This window comes from Anolis carolinensis, chromosome 1 (assembly GCF_035594765.1).
Source record: "Anolis carolinensis isolate JA03-04 chromosome 1, rAnoCar3.1.pri, whole genome shotgun sequence".
NCBI classification, from domain to species: Eukaryota; Metazoa; Chordata; class Lepidosauria; order Squamata; family Dactyloidae; genus Anolis; species Anolis carolinensis.
In genome coordinates this window covers 350,004,899-350,025,027 of record NC_085841.1, presented here as the reverse complement: position 1 = coordinate 350,025,027, position 20,129 = coordinate 350,004,899, and the positions used below count along the sequence as shown (strand labels likewise).

Genomic DNA, 20,129 nt, shown 5'->3' with positions numbered 1-20,129 from the left:
TCATAAAAACAACACAAACATTACATAGCAACATAATAACACATTATTAAGCAAAGTAAAATAATACAATTATAGCAATAAATAACACTTACATGACCTGTATATGCATTTTATTCTGTTTACTGTTTGTTCTTCGGGCTTGGCCCCATGTTAGCCACCCTGAGTCCCTTCGGGGAGATGGAGGGGGATAGAAAAATAAAGTATTAATATGGGCCCCACTATTCTACACTGACATACAAAAATCGCATCATCTGATTTGAACTGAATTATAAATTCCACAGCCATATAACCCAGAATATCAAGGCAGAGAATCTCACAATATATGCTTTAAACTGGGTTACCTAAGGTTCCTTCCACACAGCTGAATAAAACCCCACATTATCTGATTTGAATATATGGCAGTGTGGACTCAGATAACCCATTCCAAAGCAGATTGTTGTTTATTCGTTCAGTTGCTTCCAACTCTTCATGATCTCATGGGCCAGCAATCTGCTGTCACGACCTCCAGCTCCTTCAAAGTAAAGCCTGTCACTTCAAGGCTACCATCCTTCCATCTTGCCCTTGGTCGGCTCCTCTTCCTTGTTCCTGCCATTTTCCCCAGCACCATTATCTTCTCCAAGCTTTCCTGTCTTCTCATTATGAGGCCAAACTACTTCTTCTTTAGAATATACTTCCCTCCAGTGAGCAGTCGGGCATTATTTCCTGGAGGATGGACTGGTTGGATCTTCTTGCGGTCCAAGACACTCTCAGGATTTTCCTCCAACACCAAAGTTCAAAAGCGTTTATCTTCCTTCGCTCAACCTTCCTTATGTTCAAAGCAAATACTGTGCGATTTTCTGCCTTGATATTCTGGGTTATATGGCTGTGTGGAAGGGCCCTGAGTCCACACTGCCATATATTCCAGTTCAAAGTAGATATTGTGGGGTTTTCTGCTTTGATATTCTGGGTTATATGGCTGTGTGGAAGGGCCCTGAGTCCACACTGCCATATATTCCAGTTCAAAGCAGATAATGTGCGATTTTATTCAGCTGTGTGGAAGCGGCCTCAGTCTACACTGATGGCCAGTTTCATGCTGAGGCTTATATTGCAGTATAGACGGGGCCTCAATTTGCATTTCCTCAGAAGCAAGTCGGAGTGATTTTGGGGCGTGGAAGCCACGAAAGTGTTGACCGCAATCGCAAAGCTCGCTTTTTCCTTCCAAGATTCCATTCGGTTGGAATCAGAGGGAGGAGGAAATTCTCTCCCTCTTCGCTGGGTTGCGCAAGTAACGAATCAGCCGACGGCGTTTCCAATAGCCTTTTTCCCCCACTCCCTCTCTCTCCCAGCTTCCTATTGCCCGGATGGTCACAGCCAGGGTGAGGGTTTTTTTTTTCTAGGAACTACGGCAAGCGGCGGGGTCCAACTTGTCCCGGCTTCTCCTTCGAGGCTGTAAGAGGGGCATCTTAAGCCTGTGCTGCTTCTAACTACGGCAGGCGGCGAGGCCTAAATCCGTCCCGGTTTCCCCTCTGAGGCTGTGATTTGGAGCCTCCGCTTTCTCCTCAGCGGTTGCCAGGCGAAGCGAGCGAGAGGGCGGGTCCGGAGAGGGCGGCCCATGGACCAGCCGGGCCCGGAGCGGAGGAGGCGGCTCGGGGCTCTTCCCTCGTCCGGATGAAGCCCAGGCCCTGAGGCGGCGCCGCCTCCTCTCCCTTTCCTTCCTCCTCCTGTTCATCCTTCTCCTCAGGCCTCTCGCCTTTCCTCTCGCCCTTGGCCTGAGGTAGGCGCTTGCCTCCGCCGCCGCCATGTCGGCCAAGGTGCGCCTGAAGAAGCTGGAGCAGCTGCTGCTGGACGGGCCGCGGCGCCACGAGAGTGTCCTGAGCGTGGAGGCCTTGCTGGACCTCTTGGTTGGCCTTTACACCGAATGCAGCCGCGACTCGCCGCTCCGGAGGGACAGGCTTGTCTCCGACTTCCTCGAGTGGGGTGAGCAGAGGAGCCAGAGCGCAGGAGTCGCCTGGTGGGATCCCGCCCCCCCCTCTCCCTGGGCGCATCTGCACTGTGGAATGGATTTGGGTTGACTTCGCTTGAGCTGCCCTGGCCCAGTGCTCTGGAATCATTGGTTTTGTACGTTTACACCAGGCATGGGCAACGTTGTGCCCTCCATGTGTTTTGGACTTCAACTCCCACCATTCCTAACAGCCTCAGGCCCTTTCCTTTTCCCCCTGAGCCATAGCGGCAGAGGGGGGAAAGGAAAGGGCCTGAGGCTGTTAGGAATGGTGGGAGTTGAAGTCCAAAACACCTGGAGGGCCCAAGTTTTCCCATGCTGGAGATTCTACACTGACCACTTCATGTTCAAGAAAGTGATTTAGCTGTGCAGATGATTACTTACGAAATTGCTGAAGCAATTTGAGGCCCCCCCAGGGCGATTACACAAACCACAGAGTGCTTATGCGCATTAAGGGCTTTCTTTTGCACACCCGCAGTTTGTAGCTAGCCTCAAACTCATTCAGTGGTCAGGGCAATGGAGCCTGAGAGGTAGTAGGTAAAGTAGACTACATTCATTCTACAGTGTAGATCAGGCATGGGCAAACTTTGGCCCTCTAGGTGTTTTGGACTTCAATTCCCACTATTCCAGGTCTGAAGAACAAGCCCTATGAGGAGTGGCTTAAAGAGCTGGGCATGTTTAGCCTGCAAAAGAGAAGTCTGGGAGGAAACATGATGGCCATGTGTAAATTAAATATGTGAGGATAAGTCATAGGGAGGAGGGGGCAAGCTTGTTTTCTGCTGCCCTGGAGACTAGGATGCAGAACAATTGCTTCAAATTACATGAAAGGAGATTCCACCTCAACATTAGGAAGAACTTCCTAACTGTGAGAACTGTTCAGCAGTGGAACTCTCTGCCCCTGAGTGTGGTGGAGGCTCCTTCTTTAGAGGCTTTTAAACAGAGGCTGGATGGCCATCTGTCGGGGTGCTTTGAATGCAATTTTCCTGCTTCTTGGCAGGGGGTTGGACTGGATGACTCACAAGGTCTCTTCCAACTCTATGATTCTGTTGGCTGTTAGGAATTGTGGAAGTGGAAGTCCAAAACACCTAGAGGTCTGAAGTTTGCCCATGCCTTCATTAGATATATTCAATAAATGTCTGTTAGTTGAGTATTAGATATACTCAATAAAAGGGATTGTGGGAGCTAAAGTCTAAAACACCTGGAGGGCTGAAGTTTGCCCATGCCTGGGGTAGATAAACACCCCTTTTCATCTGCCACCAAGATTAAGCCTTGACAGAGCTTGCAACCAAAGAGATGGGCTCCTAATAGATTCTCCTCAGGAAAGGGAATATCTGTTTAAGGGAATCTCTGGCATGCATCTACACTGTAGAATGAATGTGGTTTGACACCACTTCAACTGGTATCGCTCAGTGTTATGGAATCATGGGAGTTGGTCTTTAATGAGGCACTAGGACTCTTTTGCAGAGGAGGCTGAAGAACTTGCAAATCTCCAACTCCCAGGGTTCCAAAGCATTAAGGAATATCAAATACAGGGGTGTCAAACTACATTCATTCTACTATGGAGGTGCATCTTTTGACTGAAGGATAGAGAGATCTGTATGTTGGCCCGACAGCTGAGGTTGACAATAGCTGTACCAATATATGGGGGTGGCAAGGGATAGTGTGGAGGATATTTGAAAGACCAGTGGGAAAACCAACATATCCATTGTCAATTGGGATTCAGAGATGGTATATGTTGAGTATCCCTTATCCAAAGTGCTTGGGATAAGTATTTTGGATCCCCCTCCCCCAATTTAAGAATGAAATACAGTAGAGTCTCACTTATCCAAGCCTTGCTTATCCAAGCTTCTGGATTATCCAAGTCATTTTTGTAGTCAATGTTTTCAATATATCATGATATTTTGGTGCAAAATTAGTAAATACAGCAATTACAACATAACATTACTGCGCATTGAACTACTTTTTCTGTCAAATTTGTTGTATAACATGATGTTTTGGTGCTTAATTTGTGAAATCATAACCTAATTTGATGTTTAATAGGCTTTTCCTTAATCCCTCCTTATTATCCAAGATACTCGCTTATCCAAGCTTCTGCCGGCCCGTTTAGCTTGGATAAGTGAGACTCTACTGTATCTTAAAGATCAGACTCAAGACTAAACAAAATTCATTTGTTTCATATGCATCTTATTTACAAAGATGGTTTTATACACACAGTTGTAACAACGTTGTGCCTGAAACAAAGTTTGTGTACATCGAAATTTCAGAAAACAAAGGTGTCACTATCCCAGCCACCCATGCAGACAATTTCAGGTTGTGGAGCATTTTGGAATTCCAGATAACTTATATTGGGAAGTGACAGAGGGTAATGGAGTGATATGAGAGCTTTTTGAAGGCCCAGTGGGAAAAGCAACATATCCTTTGTCATCTGGGGTGTGGTGATGATATTGTGGTGACTGGGTGGCTATTGTTGCTTTATTAGAAAGAGTAGTGAAATTTGTTTGATGACTGAAATGGGAAAGGTGTGTAATGCTATTTAGGGGGAGTGGTACAGGAAGTACTTATGTGGAGGGGGCAGGGCCTCCACAGTGATTTAGGCATGTCATGAGAGAAGCACTGTGTATAGGCTCTGTCTTGGAACTATCATAGGTATTCATGGGAAGGGAGTGTGTCCATTATGAGAGTGTGGGGATGCTAACAATAATAAGGATGAAGCAACATGTGTTCAATGACAATGTATAAGCAAGGGTTTGCATCAGCTTATGAAAAATGGAGTAGATGAAGGGAGAACAGAGGTGCTATACTGATTTGCAATTGTCTGGATCATTTACTGATTGTTAAGTATAATAACAGGTGTATCTATGGGACAATTGCATTAACTAAGATGCCATGGCACCTTTGTGCCTTGGAATAGGAAATTATGAGATGCAGAGATTATGGTAGACTATTTAAGAAAACTGTTCTATGTTGGGCCAATTAGTGAAGTTCAAAAAATTGAAACAAGATCTGAGGATGGGCACTGTTATTATATGAAGAGTGGAAAAGTAGACTTCAAACATTGATTGAAAGTTTGGGTGTGGTAGGGAGTGGAAGTTCATTGACTCATGACAGACCCAGGAAAGATGTGGAAGAAAGATAATGCTACTCATACATAACTAGAGCAGGAATGTTGCTGCACTGTGAAAAGTTGATACTGTCTAAATCCAAAATACTTGATTTAGGTTCAACCATTATCAAGGATTAGTCCAGACTACAGCAAGAGAACAGTTGGGTATTGTCAGTAGTTAAATGTACAATTGGCTGTTATATGGAAGAGACTGTTCAGTATGGAAATAGGAAGTGAGGAGGTAGAACACTTCTTGTATTTAGAACTGTGGGAAAGACTTGTTCACTTCTGGAAAATGGCATTTCAGATTCATTTATCTTATTTATATCTTGCCTTTCTCCCAAAATGAGACCCAGATTGTCAGTAATGTGGTGGAGAGGAATCTCATCATTGGAGAATCACAATGGGTTATTGGAAGAGATTGAAGGAAAATTCAGGACTTCATAGATATAGCCCACTGATTGCTGATTAACAACAAGATTTGCTTTCCTAATTTGGAGACCATGCTGTATCAGAACAAAGATCTATATCACATCCTGTTTCTTTCATTGTGACTTACTAGATGACTACGAGGAGCCTGAAAGCAGGACACGAGTGTAGTAGCAATCGTGTTCCCCAGCAACTGGTGCTGATTAACATACTGCTTCTGATATGCAAAAGGGAGTCATTGTAAGCCAGTTTTAAAGGACAAGAACATATGAGATGCTATTGCTGAAAGTTGGAGATATTGTGGAAATTAAGTACAATAATTTTATTTCAGTGTGCTTTTGTTTGAGGTTTTCCTTAGTTTTGACGTTGTGTATGTGCTCTTTTTATTCCTTCACTTTTTAGAGTGTATTGAAAGTAGGTGTGGTAAAAAATGAAAATAAATAAAAATGTACATAGGAAATATGGCATTAAAGTATCCTTGGCTTGGTGCCAGGTTCAGCTTAGCCTGAAATGCCAAGTTAATCCCATGACCTTTTCTTAGCTTGTTCTACCTGGAATGGGTGGAGAAGAGGAAAAGAGAAGCAGGCACTCAGGTTCCACTCTTTCAGTTGTATTCAGTGTCATGTTCTGTCAGATTTGTTGCTTCTGCTAGACAAAAAAGACTAAATTTCCAGAAGAATACAGTGGTTCTGTACAATTTTCATTATTATACTTTAATATTGTGATAACTTTTGTGACAGATTCACACTGACACTGAAGAGTATGTAGCAATGGAACAGGAACAAGGACTCAAGTTAGTTCATTTTAAAATACACTTTTAGAAAGGGATACATCTTTGTAATAAGACAATGGAAATATCTATCAGTTGGCATGTTGTTCTTAAATGCTGAGGATTACTATTCTTAATCCTGGAAGTATTTATCTGTCTTTTTCTGTATAAAAGATTGGTCCAAAGAAAATCTGAAATTGTTTCAGGATTAGTTTGTTTTGAACCAGATGTATTGCTGAAAAGTAACTTCCACTAAAGTGTGTGGAGAAAGTGATATTAAGGCCGCAAGTGTGTGTTTTTCATCTTTGAAAAAAGTCTTCTCATTTTTTGTTAGAAAACTTCTTTTAAAAAGTCATATTTTCCCTTTCTCCTATGAGACACATAATAGTCATACATATGAGTGGTAAGGTACATTTTGATTCATCCTAGTCATACTTCGTTGTGCACTAAAATGTGGAACAGCTGGTTCTCAATTTCTGTAGGGACCACTGCTCTTTGTTATACATTAACCAACTAAGAGGATTCACTTCCTGAAGTCATCTGTTGATGTCAATAATAAGATTGCCAACTGAATAATTAAACACTGTCCAACATCTGCTTTGGAAGCATACAGCATCGATTATTCGTTTTGTGGCAGAAGAATGGTATACCGCAATCAAAGTTCTTTTTTTTGTAAGTCAGTTAGACATGCTTCCATAATGCTTCTTATAGAGGCCATTGTATAATGGCTGATGGAGGAAATTGACAGGAACATTTCTGGAGAGAAACACTCCTTAATTTTTATCTCACTGGAATAACATCCATGGTAATAATGGATATTTGGACAATCAGGATATTGGCATAATAAAGACATGTTTTTTAGGCATTTGCATTCAGCTGCTTTGCTACTCTCTTTGCACACAACTGGTGAAACAAGCTGGGAACCACAATTAACTATAGTTTCCCATTATATATGTACTTGGAGATCATAGTTTATAGCTTCCAAGAAAATCAGGCTGTGGGGAATAGCTTTAAATTGGGTCTTTGTGTTCTTGTTTTTTTCTGATAAGGAAGTGATGGGAAGTTATGATTAACTGCATTTCCTGGTTTATTGTATTGCTTATGCAAAGGGAGATGTGGTTATGAGCAAGTACTTTATGAAGCTGAAAATTTGGTCATCCAAATGTGGCCACACTGTTACGGATGACTATATTATTGATGTCCCATGGCCACTGTTTCTTAAAGTATTTATTTTTGTTTTAAAAGGCACAAATACTCTCTAAAATCTTGGTATGGTAATTTTGTCAAAGGAAAGCTAGTTTAATTTTATATAAGGTACAGCTGGTCTCATACAAAATAATTGAGGAGGAGGCATGTGTTAATAAAGCTAATGATATAGAATTAATTCTTGTATTGTTCCCATACTGTTCTTTCTTAGACTACAGAAGCCAATATGAATATTGAAGGGGGGGGGAGATCACTGTATTGGTCAGTTACTGTTAAAGTATTGTCAACTGACCAGTTAAATATTCAATTAAACTAAAACATTCATCTGTGCAAGTGACAGGTTATTTGTTGATCAGAAAAAGAGATAGGGCTCCCCCTCCTGAAATTGTTGCAGTAAGGAGCAAATCTAGCAGCATAGCAACTTTTCTCCTATGTGTTGGCTTCTACCTGTGTAGATATCTGGAAATGAGCAGAAGGAGTAATGCATAGCAAACTTCACTCTCTAAGACCACCCATAATTATAATTACAGGCTGCAGTACTCAGGATACACATTTTGTCTGTAGCTTATGTGGTGGGAGTCTGAGCATAAGTTGAGAAAGATAGTAGATGTTGAGGGCATGGGGATACTTGTTGCAAATTACCTTTATACTAATTAAGTTAATGTGTTAAAATGCACAACTAATATTTGCTCAGAATTTTTGAGCTGTCAAATATCCAGAATTAAGCACTCCACTTTATTTATTTATTTATTTAAAGTATTTATCTATGCAATTCAAGGCATATTACAGTGCCTGTTTTCATCATTGAAGTATCTTCTAGGTCACTCATGTTAAAACAGACATACAAAAAAAAAGATCCTGCTAGGCCAGTACTTAAATTATGACAAGTTCTTAAGCTTTGTTTCACAAATAGCCCCTGATGGTTTCTTTGCTTTACGAATTTTGATGCTTGAACTTTTATGATGCTGTCAGTGTTTTAGTTTTATTACACAGTCCAACAAAAATATATTTTTCTTGGTGTCTTGGTTTTTTGGCCTGTTCCTGGGGTTATTTGGGGCACTGATTAAAAAAATGGCATTAGATAGACTACATTAACTCTGGTTTCTTAGATATATAGTTACCATGATTTTCTACATGTGAGCAGATGGCAAATGTTTTGTGTCTCAAAAATTAGAACTGATAGGGGATAACTGGTGCCATTTTTGGAATCAGCAGATCAGATATACTCAAAAACAGATCTAATATTTGAGGCAACAAAATTCGTTAGCCAGTGTTATCACTGAATTAAATACATGGAGAAGCATGCACGTTTGCTTTTTCAACCATTCTGTTCCTGTCGATATGGGGAACATTCTGTAGGTGACAGTGCTGAACACATAATTTCTCAAAGTTTCTCTCAATTGATCTTGCCATATCCTAATAATAATAAGTCTGTCCATAATTGATATGTTTGTGTGTTTGTGTGTTTTCAGGTAGCCTGTCAACTTATGGCAACCTTTTAAATTTCATAGAGTTTCCTTAGGCAAGGAATAGTCAAAGGCTGTTTTACCAGTTCCTTCCTCTGAAAGAGTATATTGCCTAGGGTACCTGGTTTTCTTTGGCAGTTTCTCATCCAAGCATTAATCAGGACTAACCATGCTTAGCTTCCAAGATCAGTTAGGATCTGGTGCTCTTAGAGTATTTAGGCTCTTGTGGTATGGCACTCTTTTCAGTTGAAGTGTGCAGTGATCCCTCATACTTGCACCCACTTTTCAAGAATAATTTGCACAATCAGCAGCATATAGTTGGATATGCAAGCAGTCCCTAGGTTGCAAACAAGATAGGTTCTGTAGGTTTGTTCTTATGCTGAATTTGTATGTAAGTCAGAACAGGTACATTTTTTTAAAAGTGCAACTACAGCCAATTTTTAAAAAGTTTTGGATAGCATAAGGAAAGGACTAACACCTCTGTAATGTTTGCTTTGCTGTCTGTGCCCCTGTTCAAAATATTTCACCCCACTTTCTGTCCTTTTGACAATTGGAGTTTGAAAATTTGGGATTGCTGTGGAAACAAGGATTGGTGATAAAGCTTCAGTGGAGCTGCCTTTTCCCCATGATAACTCTCACAGAAGTGATTTTCCCTTCTTAGGGGTAGATTTTCTCTTGCTTAATGTTGTCCCACTCTGTCCACCTTCTGCAGGAACCACAAAATCTGGATGTTTCAGTGTGCATTTGATAATAATTAGGACCCTGTCTAAGAATGCCCAGCCCAAACTGACCATGACAGTGAACTCAGCACTTTACCCCAGCCCTGGCCCTATAATCTGCTTTTTGCATAAGCCCATGCCCAGCCCTCTCCAATTTCTGATCTTTCCCACCTTATCCCTGGTTCTGGTTATTGAGATTGTTTTATTTTGTGGTTGTTTTATATTTTGCTGTTTAATTGTTTTAATTAGATTGCTATATGTTTATTGTGTTTCTAAATGTGTTTTAGCTCATAGTTTTTGTTGTGCTGGGCTTGGTCCCACTTGTAAGCTGCCCCGAGTCCCTTCGGGAAGGTGGTGGAGGGATATAAAAATAAAGTTACTACTATTATTGTCTAGGGGACAGGAAGTGTGATTAAATGTTTCTGATGAGGATACAGGCAGCAGTAAAAATCTCTCAGTGACTCTAACTCAGACATGGGCAAACATTTTGTGATGGGGGCCGCACTGGGCCGGGAGGGGGGAGGCCAGGGGGAGGGCTTTCCTGCCAAGAGGAGAGTTTGTGTGGGCAGGAAGACACAGTGGGCAGGAGGATGCTAGAGAGAGAGAGAGAGGCCTGGGCAGCTGTGTGTAACTGCCTTGGCCCCACTCTCAATGTGGGGACACGGTTGTGGACGGAGAGACAGAGGATGGCTGGAGGAAGTAGCCCAAGGGGCCACATCTGGCCCTGCGTGTCTGCCCATGCCTGCTCTAACCCCACACCATACTCAACAAAATTCAAAAAAGTACAATTTGCATGGAGTTCTACTTTAAATGCAACTTGAGCAGACGTCTGTCTTAACATAGTATTTATTTTTACCTGTGCATGTAAATGCTTAAACATTTTCAAATACTGCAAAAGGCCTGGCACTCTGTTGGCTGTCATGCCCACTCCCAGGCCCAACCTGTCCCAAACAGATGTAATATCAGATGTTTGTAATTCGGGGACTGCCTGTATAGTCTTTTGAATCAGAGTCCTTTTCAGGCAATGTTTTGTATATATTTCTAATAGGAAAATAATACTTTTTCTAGTAAGAAAGGCTAGATTTATTCCTGTGATCCTCCATTTAGGACATTGGTGAAGTTTGAAATGAGCAATAAATGACATATTTTTACTAATATAAATGTACTATCAGGTTTTATATTGTCAGTAGCTGTATTTTAAGAAATACAGTAGACTCTCTGTTGGGCCAGGGGGCAGTAATGGTACTACTGGTGAAACTACTAGCAGGAGGAAAAGGGCTAATGGTGAGCAGGTGTTTGATGAGGAACAGCAAGCAAAGCAGGTCCGGGAAATACTTATGGCTCCCTCTGAGGATGAAACGTTTGAAGGGTTCTCTGGTGATGAGGAGTCAATGGTGGAAGATGTTGGTTTTACAGAGAGTAGAGGAACTAAAAGGTCAACTCGGGAGCAAGAGTCAGATGAGGAAAGGGAAAGGAAGAAGATCCGGGATATACTTACTGCTCCCACGGAAGATGAAACATTTGAGGCTTTTTCTGGGAATGATGGGTCTGGGAGTGAGATGGAAAATGCTGCAGATTGGACTCAAGTAAATGTGTGTGCTGAGCCAGTTCTTGAGGGTGCATCAAGGGATTGGCAAATTACTGATACACCAGGGACTTGGGGAGATCTAAGTCTTGAACAAAGATGGAGGGACTGGAGGGATGATGGGCGAGGTTCACATATGAGATCAAGATCAGCTGTGGATAATGATGACAGGGCGGAGGCCTCATCATCATCGGACTCCGAGGTGTAAGTTAAAAGTAGAGTTGGAAGTAAAGTTCCCTTGCAGACATTGGGTTGTCGCTGCCTGTTCTCCTGTTGGGCTTGGTTCCTGGCTATACAGCTTCATGTTCCTAAATCTGGTTTGGCTCCTGACGACAGCATCGCTCGTTCCTGGCTTGGCGTTTCCTGGCTTTCTCTCGGTTCCTGAATTCGGTCTGACTCCTGACAACGACAACGCTTGTTGCTGTCTTCCTCTTGGTTCCTGAATTCGGTTTGGCTCCTGACGACGACAATGCTCGTTCCCGGTTTGGCGTCTTCTGGCTTCCTTTTGGCTCCTGAATTTGGCTTGGCTCCTGACGATGGCATCGCTACTCCCGGTTGGCTTCCCTTTTTGGTTCCTGAATTCGGCTTGGCTTTTGACGATGGCATTGCTACTCCCGGTTGCCTCTCCTTTGGGTTTCTGAATTCAGCTTGGCTTTTTGAACAATGGCATCGCTTGCTCTCACTACTGGTGGGTGTTTGGCCCTCTTCTGGCTCTCTGTGCCATAGCTGGATGTAGCACTAGTTTCAGTAAATGTTTGGTTGAAGTTAAACCAGATTATTAGGCTAGATAATCCGGATTATTTTCTGTCCCTGCACTTTTGCCTTTTCTTGAAGCAAAGACATTTACTTTCACTAGGAACACTGAAGTTAAGTGTTCCTAGGTTCAGATTATTATTTATTAAACGTTTGTTATTTTTACTCATTGTGTGTGGCCTTTTAAGAGGCGTCTGAGTCCTGACACACTCAGTTAACTGGAACCCAAGCAACCAGAACTCTCAAGCAACTGGTAAAAGACCAAAGAAATAATATTTAAATAAAAATTAAAGTAATGTTTAATTACCAGTTCACAAAAATTGCATACAGTACAAAACCATTTTTATAATAGCCAAACTATGTTAGATTACACCAAGTTTGTCTTCATTTATCTTTATTTGCTTTTAATTACTACATTTCAATATTAATATCAAGTCAATATAGAATTTAAGGTATGGTATACTATAGGGCAGTGATTCCCAAAGTGGGTGCTGCCACCCCCTGGTGGGCGATGCAGTGATCCAGGGGAGCGGTGATGGCACCTATTAGGACATGGGGGCGGGGCCAGGGGAGGAGTGGGGCCTCTTCCCAAGTGCTGGAAACAGGGCTGAGCACCTGAGGCGCCTGTTAGGACACAGGGGGCGGAGCTAGAGGAGTGGGCATGGCTTCTTCCCAAGAGCGCGAGACAGGGCTGACCCTCTGTATACCTCCCCTGAGGTGCTTGTTTGAACACGGGGGCGGGATATCGAGGTTCAGCCCCGTCAGGCACTTGGGAAGAGGCCCTGCCCCCTCTTCTAGCCCTGCCCCGTGTCCTGGCAGGCCCTGCAGGACAGGGACAGCAGCTCAGCCCTGCCTCAGAGCTCATAACTCCACCTATCCCAGTCCTGGCCGCCCATTTGTGGTCCTGCCCACCTCCCCCTCCCCTTCCCAGCCCTGCATCTTGGACTAGGGGAAAGGCTCAGCCCCCCCCCCCAGCAGGAGCCACACCCACTCCTCTAAGCCATGCTCCCTTTCCAGGAGGCGCTGAGTAATATTTTTTTCTGGAAAGGGGGCAGTAGGCCAAATAAGTTTGGGAACCACTGCTATAGGGTATAGCATTAATTAGGCCTATTTTAATAGTTTCTAGTTGCTTCAAAGTTACTATGTTTATCCCGCATCTACCACTTCCCATTGGTGTTAGTGAAACCGAAAGTCTATTGTACATTAATGGGTAAACTATTTCTTTGGTTTACATTATAATGCATGTAATGGAAGTTACATTATGGAAAAATTAACAAACAGTTGAACAGTACTTCACATTACATTATTGAATTGAATAATTTATTACGATCAACATGTCAGACAAAAACAAGTAGAACTGAACAAACAATATTCATAACAAAGTCACATAAAAACAAACACTATTAAATACAGATAAAAATTCCTCTAAGTTTATGGTGTCATGTTTGCCGACAAGTGAGCGCTGCCAGCAGAGTGCTCTGGGCTTTTTGCAGTACTACTGTATAATATACTCATGTATCAATTGACCTCATGGATAAGTTGAGGGTTATGTGAAGAGGGGAAAACACCAATGTCAGCTCAGGGGACCAGCTGTCCTTGGCCGCTGCCGCCATTTCCCTGCATTCAAAAAGGCTTGAGGTGGTGCCATGGTGGAGGAAGTAGAATAGATCGGTGCTACTTTAGGTTTTCCTGGGATGGACTAGGTTTTGTCTTTCTCTATTCTACTCAGAGAAGGGGATCATTCCTCTTTTTTTTATGAGAGTTAAGGTACTACTCATATTAACACATGGACACATGAGTTCAACTCAGGTCTTGGGTTGGACTTTTGACTAAAATGTCTAAACATATACACATAAGTCTATGGACATGCCCTCTCTTTTTCTTTCTTTCAAGGACTTGCTTCTTTCTGAGTGCAAATACAAAGAATCGGTGAATAAAGAATTTGAGAATATGTCTGAACAAAAAAGAGGCGTCTATGTAAAAACTAGAGATCCATCTTTTTTGGATGAATGGAAATTGAGTTTGAATAACTGCTTGACCTACCTTCTAGTGACCTATTTTTAAGCAGGCAAAATAGTTCGTCATCTTCTGATTCCCATAGGGCTGATAGCTGTTCAAAACAAACATTTTGTTAACTGCTTTTGCAAACATCTGTTTTCAAGCGCTGTATGTTTAGGTGTTGTGGCATGCTATTGCTTTTGCATCAAGAAATAGTCCTGAGGACTTTGGGTGATTTTTAAATTTCACAAAATAGCAGAATTTTCATTGGGGGAAGGAAATACAGTGGGCCCATCATATCACTCAGATACAAAAAGACATGGGTGATCACACCCCATACTCTTAAATGGTTGCAACGTGAACATGCACATTTCAGCATGTTCATGTTCACTTTGCTGCAATGTAATACTATGGGGCATGTTGTTCTGCAGTTAGTTGAATTCGCAGATCTAAAGATTGCAGATTGGAAGAGCCCATGGTATTTCACTGGAAGTTTTTGGAGGGGGGGGGGGGAGAAAGAGTGCCTAGAGGAGGGTAAAAGTAACTGTCACAAAATGAAAGCATACATCTATTCATATTATCACAATCACAATATTAGCACTTATCAGGGTTCATTTTCATTGTTTATTTAAATGTGCACAGAAATATGAACTAATCTTAAACTAATGATCTTCCTTGGAGGCTTTTAAACAGGCTGGATGGCCGTCTGTGAGGGGTGCTTTGATTGTGCTTTTCGTTGGACTAGATGGCTTATTTGATCTCTTCACACTGTGATTCTGTGAACATGTGATGCTATCAAGAATGGGAAGAAGGCTTGTGTAGTGATAAATGAACTTCAGTTAAACCTCTGCAAATTATTACAAGCTGTGTCCGTATTCTGCCTCATTCATAAGTTCACTGATACAAAAGAGTCTCACTTATCCAACATAAACGGGCCGGCAGAACATTGGATAAGCGAATATGTTGGATAATAAGGAGAGATTAAGGAGAAGCCTATTAAACATCAAATTAAGTTATGATTTTACAAATTAAGCACCAAAACATCATGTTATACAACAAATCTGGCAGAAAAAGTAGTTCAATACGCAGTAATGCTACGTAGTAATTACTGTATTTACGAATTTTGCACCAAAATATCATGATATATTGAAAACGTTGACTACAAAAATGCATTGGATAATCCAGAACGTTGGATAAGCGAGTGTTGGATAAGTGAGATTCTACTGTAACTTTAAAACTGAATTACATTTGACTCAGTTAAAGGAAATGTTATTCGCACAGCTAGTTTGTGTAAATTTTGCAAATTTTGTAGGATGGGACAAAAGTAGTTCATGCCTAAGATAAGCAGTGTAAGATTTTGTTTCATAGAATAATTGAATTGTCATTTGAAATGGTTTCCCATGTGGCTGAAACGAGTTTATCAATAAATTTGTCAGTGTTAGCAAAGCAAATAAAAATAAGCTTTTGATGTTGATGCATATGCCAACAAAACCATGACTGGCAAGGCATGTGACACTTTGCTTTTGTAGTTAAACAGTGATAACTTCTGTGTTGAAGTTAGACCTACAAGTAAGTTTAAATATAGATCTTTACTCCTAAGTGTGAGAAAGCACATTTCTTTGTACAGTAGAGTTCGGGTTATCCGACTTAAACGGCTGGGCCGAATGTCGGATAACTGGATCTGTTGGATAATAGGGAGGCCCGGTTTAGGGAAGCTCTGGGTTCTCTGAAGGCCAGGCCCTTACCAGAGGGAACAGTTTCCTCCCTCCGGCAAGGGCCCGGCTGAGGAAAACCCGGGCCACATTGCTGTTTAGCAACACGCTCCCAGTTTCTCCAAAGGCCCGGGCCCTTACCTTCCATGGCTGCCTCTGCTGCTGAGTCTGCCTCCCCCTCCTCCGCAGCCATGAGCGCCACCGCGACAGGGAGAATACGACGCGCCGGCAAGCCCCTGGCGGTGTATCGGATAGCGGAAGTAAGATAACTGGAACTCTACTGTACTTGGTTTTTCCTTTCATAGCTTTCTGACAGATTTGTCATTCGCTGGCAGCAATGTGTAGTTGTCATGGTGAGCACTCTAATGATTACCTACATAGCATAGTAGAGGCAGCAGGTGTTGGAAATGTGTGTCAAAACTGGTTTTGTAACTTAAATATGGTAATGCAACGTACAATGGCAGTGAAAGGTACAAAGCATATGGATGGAATTTTTTAAATGGCTGATCTTGGCTCATTTTTCTTAAGCTTCTGTGTTGCTTTCAACTTTAAAGTTGTAACATGCTCAGAAAAATTTAAAATGGATTATATGTTATTTCATATTTGTGATGGATTTAAATCAAGTCTCCATATATCCGGCATGAACATTAGTTACTATAAAACTCAGTAGGTGCTTCAAACTTTCTTAAGAGTATTATACAGACCTCTGGCCACCTAGTATCCATGGTGTTTTTTAAAATAATAATATATTAAGTTTAGATCCCATTGATATATGTGGGGAAGTGATTGTAAATTTAAGATTCTGTTTGACTTGATATATGCACATAGGAATATTTACGAAAATTGCTTACTGAAAATCTTGGCGTCTAGAATATTTTGTGAGCTGAGGCAATCAGTTACTTGGTACTACATGGAAATACAGTATCTCTGCGATTTGGCCAACTCTAAATAATACTTATATATGTGTATGTTTATCTGCTCGTGCATGTGTGCTTTCAATTCACCAGTCAACTTGAGGTGACCCCATGAATTTCAAAGGGTTTATGTAGGCAAAAAGTTTTTTCTTGGAGGTGTTTTTCCAGTACTTTCTTCTGAAATATAGGTAAAGCACCTGGTATTATGTATCTTCATAACTTCTATAACAGCAAATTAATGAACAGAAAGTTCACTAACTTGTAGTATAGATAGTTATACTATCTGACTTCAGCTCCTATTTTTGCTTCTTTGTGTCTTTGTGTCTCTTAAAGTTCACTTGTAAGAGATAATAAATATACTTATATTTCTGTATCACTTTTGAGAGTTATTTTAAATGGATATTTTAAATCCAATTTATGTATTTTGAGGAAGAAACTAAAGCATCCTGTTCATAGTATGTTGATATAATTAATAATTTATTTTGTTTTATGACTCTTCATTAATTGTCATTTTTTCTAATTTTTTGACTGGCTTGGCTGTTCTGAAGTGATGCTCTTCTCTCCTTTTTTATGTATCAAATATGCAGTTGTTTTTAGCCCAAGAGTCCCTAGATTTTCAAACTACCACATAATCTTTTTTGCCTGAAAAGGCCAGTGACTCCTGGAGATTGCATACAAAAAAGTTAACATGATTGTGCTTATAAAGAGCTACCATAGGGAAACAAGAACATGTGCTTAACAACAAAAATGTGGAAAATAGTAAAATTGCAATATAAGAGAGAGATATACACATTTTCATGGCTCATCTTGAAGTGGTTTGTCTCATACCATGAATTTTACTCTTTCTTTCTAGCATGTTCATCCCTTCAGTACCATCAGCATTACTTCCTTTCCAATGACATTTTTGCAATATACTAGATCTGTTGCAATATTACGACTGCTGGATATAGTTGATCAATGTTTTAGGTTGTATCTTATAAGACTTTCTCTGAATTTGGTACTATAGGTGGCTCTTTAAAGTGATGTGTAAAGAACAACGGAAAGCCAGGTAATTAGGAAATGGAATAGTATTGTTAGTTTTGGAGATCCTGTATGATTTTCTTGTTATATGTTTCAGGACCAAGGCAGAAACTTACACATGGATTGCTTTAGCCAGGTGCCTGCTGACTCAAGTAATTGAAAATTTTACCCCCATGACAGTTATGTAGTTGGTCACTGTTACTGAAGTTATAGTCCTTTAGCGGAGGAACTTGAAATCACACTTAGATCCTATTACTTTTAACTGCATTAGTGCATATCTGTGCAGGTTGATATCATTGCACTGTACTGATAGTTGGTTTGAGAAGAGAAGATAGGCCACAATATATTTTCTGTATTATGAGGATTTCAAGTAAATTGAGATTTATAAACTTACCTCAATATATGCCTCATCCCAAGCCCCTTACCATGGGGCTCAGGTTACCTACTTCTTGTCTAGTTTACATTCCTCTCTTCATGCACTTTCATTGATCCAGTTCATTTTTATGAGCCTGCTCAGGTTTTTAACTATTTGTGTTATTATTGATGTGATTTTACTATGTTTTATATGGATCTGTTTTTACTTGGAATGTTTTTTTTGCTATGACTGTAACCACCTGGGCTTGACCCCATGTAAACCACCCCAAGTTCCCTTGGGGAGATGGAGGCAGAGTATAAACATAAAGTTGTTGTTGTTGTTGTTGTTGTTTTTATCTGAGGTGGATAATGTGGACCATATGATGTGGTTGGATTGCTTCTACCAACTCTAGCCAGAAGAGATTGTGGTGAGGATTAACTATATGCTAAACCAGTGTTCCCGCAATTCTGGTTTTAAAGGTATTTTGGGCCTTGGCTCCCAGAATCCCAGGATACCTGACTATTGTCCAAATTTGCTGGGGCTTCAGGGAGTTGAAGTCCAAAACAGCTGGAGGACCAATGTTTGGGAACCACAGTCCTGATGTGCTTTCAGAATTATATTTATGGTCTGGAAACTCATACCACTTCTGATCTTCTGCAGCAAAAATAATTCTTGCTTGTGCTTGGAAGCCTCCTTTGCCAGGTATCAGAAATGGAATTGATAAGGTAAAGAATATGTGCCTTTACAGAAAAAGACAAAACAACATTTAATTATTATTTTGATAAATTATTTCTAGTTTTACCCTTTTAGAATCCTAGCTGTAGTTTAGGAAGACAGAAAAGAAATTGTTTCTATAAGTTGGTCAGTATAGTAGTTGGTTCCTGCGTGGCCAGGTCTTGTCCACTTCCCGCGGGGCGCGCCCTGGTACAGCCAGGCTGCGTGTGGCGGCAGTCCTTCCAGGCTGGGTCTTCACTGCAGCCTGGAAGGACTCCCGCTGCACGCAGCCTGGCTGGGCCAGGACGCGTGCCACGGGAGGCGGGACCGGCCACGCCTCCCATGGCGCGCGCACTGCAATGGGAGTCCTTGCAGGAGGCGGTGAAGACCCAGCCAGGCTGGGCTTAAGCTGCGGCCTGGAAGGACTCCCGCCGCAGCCTGGCTGGGACAGGACGCGCGCAGCGGGAGGTTGGGCCAGGTCTGGCCCCACCTCCCGTGCTGCGCGCCCTGGACCCGCCGCCTGCGCCACAGGAGGCAAGGCCGCCCGGTGGGGGAGGCGGTGTCAGGGCGCGGGAGGCTGGGCGCAAATTTTTTTTTTTGTGTACCCCTTTAAATTTCCTCAGGCCGGTCCTGGTAAGGGATGAATACAGGCAATCCAGTCCTCAAGTTACAAACATCCGACTTACATTTGACTCATAGTTAAGAACAGAGGTGAGACAACAGCAAGTGAGTGAAATATACCCTTAGGAAGGGAAATTCACTCCTGGAAGAGTTATCATGGGAGAAAGGTGTCTCCACTGAAGCTTTATCACCAGCAAGCCAAAATGTTCAAAATCCAATTCACAGGGACAGAAAGTGAGGTGAAATACTCTGAACAAGGGCCCAGTTTGGCCAATTGTATCAAGTTAAGGAGAGACCCCTTTGAAAAGATGCCACATTCTTCTATAGAGACAGCATTTTAGAGCATATGTAATTTTTATTACATATATCAATACAATCTTTCTGATCTATAATGCTTCTAGGAATGTTGGTGCTATACTGAGAATGGATGTTTAGGGTTTTTTGTTCCTCAGTCAATGTCATAGTTCTTATTAAACCTGCTCATTTTATTCTTACAATATTGCTTTGCATTTTTTTCTTTTAAGATTTTTAATTTATTGCAAATTCTCTGAAACTGCTAAAATGAGGATTATAAGAATTGCTCAGTTCAAAATGTGAAAAATCTTTTTTACCATGTTGAATTTCAAATCAAGAGCTAGATTTTTCAATGATAGAATGCCTTCCTGATAATGATGTCTTTAGCAAATTGCCTTCAGATTACTATATGAATTCTCTTTGAGTTTCCTTTTCAGTACGAACATGCTACTTTATCTGCACAGTTGCTGTTGCTATGTATCTGCTCAAGAGA

The 20,129-nt window shown here is 41.5% G+C and overlaps 1 protein-coding gene across 9 annotated transcripts in view; it reads left to right on the top strand.

Moving 5' to 3' along the window:
* The first annotated feature begins 1,215 nt into the window (after nt 1-1,215).
* cdc42bpb (CDC42 binding protein kinase beta) overlaps nt 1,216-20,129 on the top strand; it is a 143,837-nt gene continuing 124,923 nt past the window's right edge. For 4 of the 9 annotated variants that reach the window (XM_062968508.1, XM_003224066.4, XM_016995511.2 and 1 more), the window contains exon 1: nt 1,220-1,956. In XM_062968508.1, the coding sequence (XP_062824578.1) occupies nt 1,779-1,956 (178 nt within the window). In that variant the 5' untranslated portion in view covers nt 1,220-1,778. Of the gene's footprint in view, nt 1,957-20,129 lie in introns of all 9 variants that reach the window. The other 5 variants (XM_062968505.1, XM_062968504.1, XM_062968507.1 and 2 more) reach the window with 3 other exon arrangements.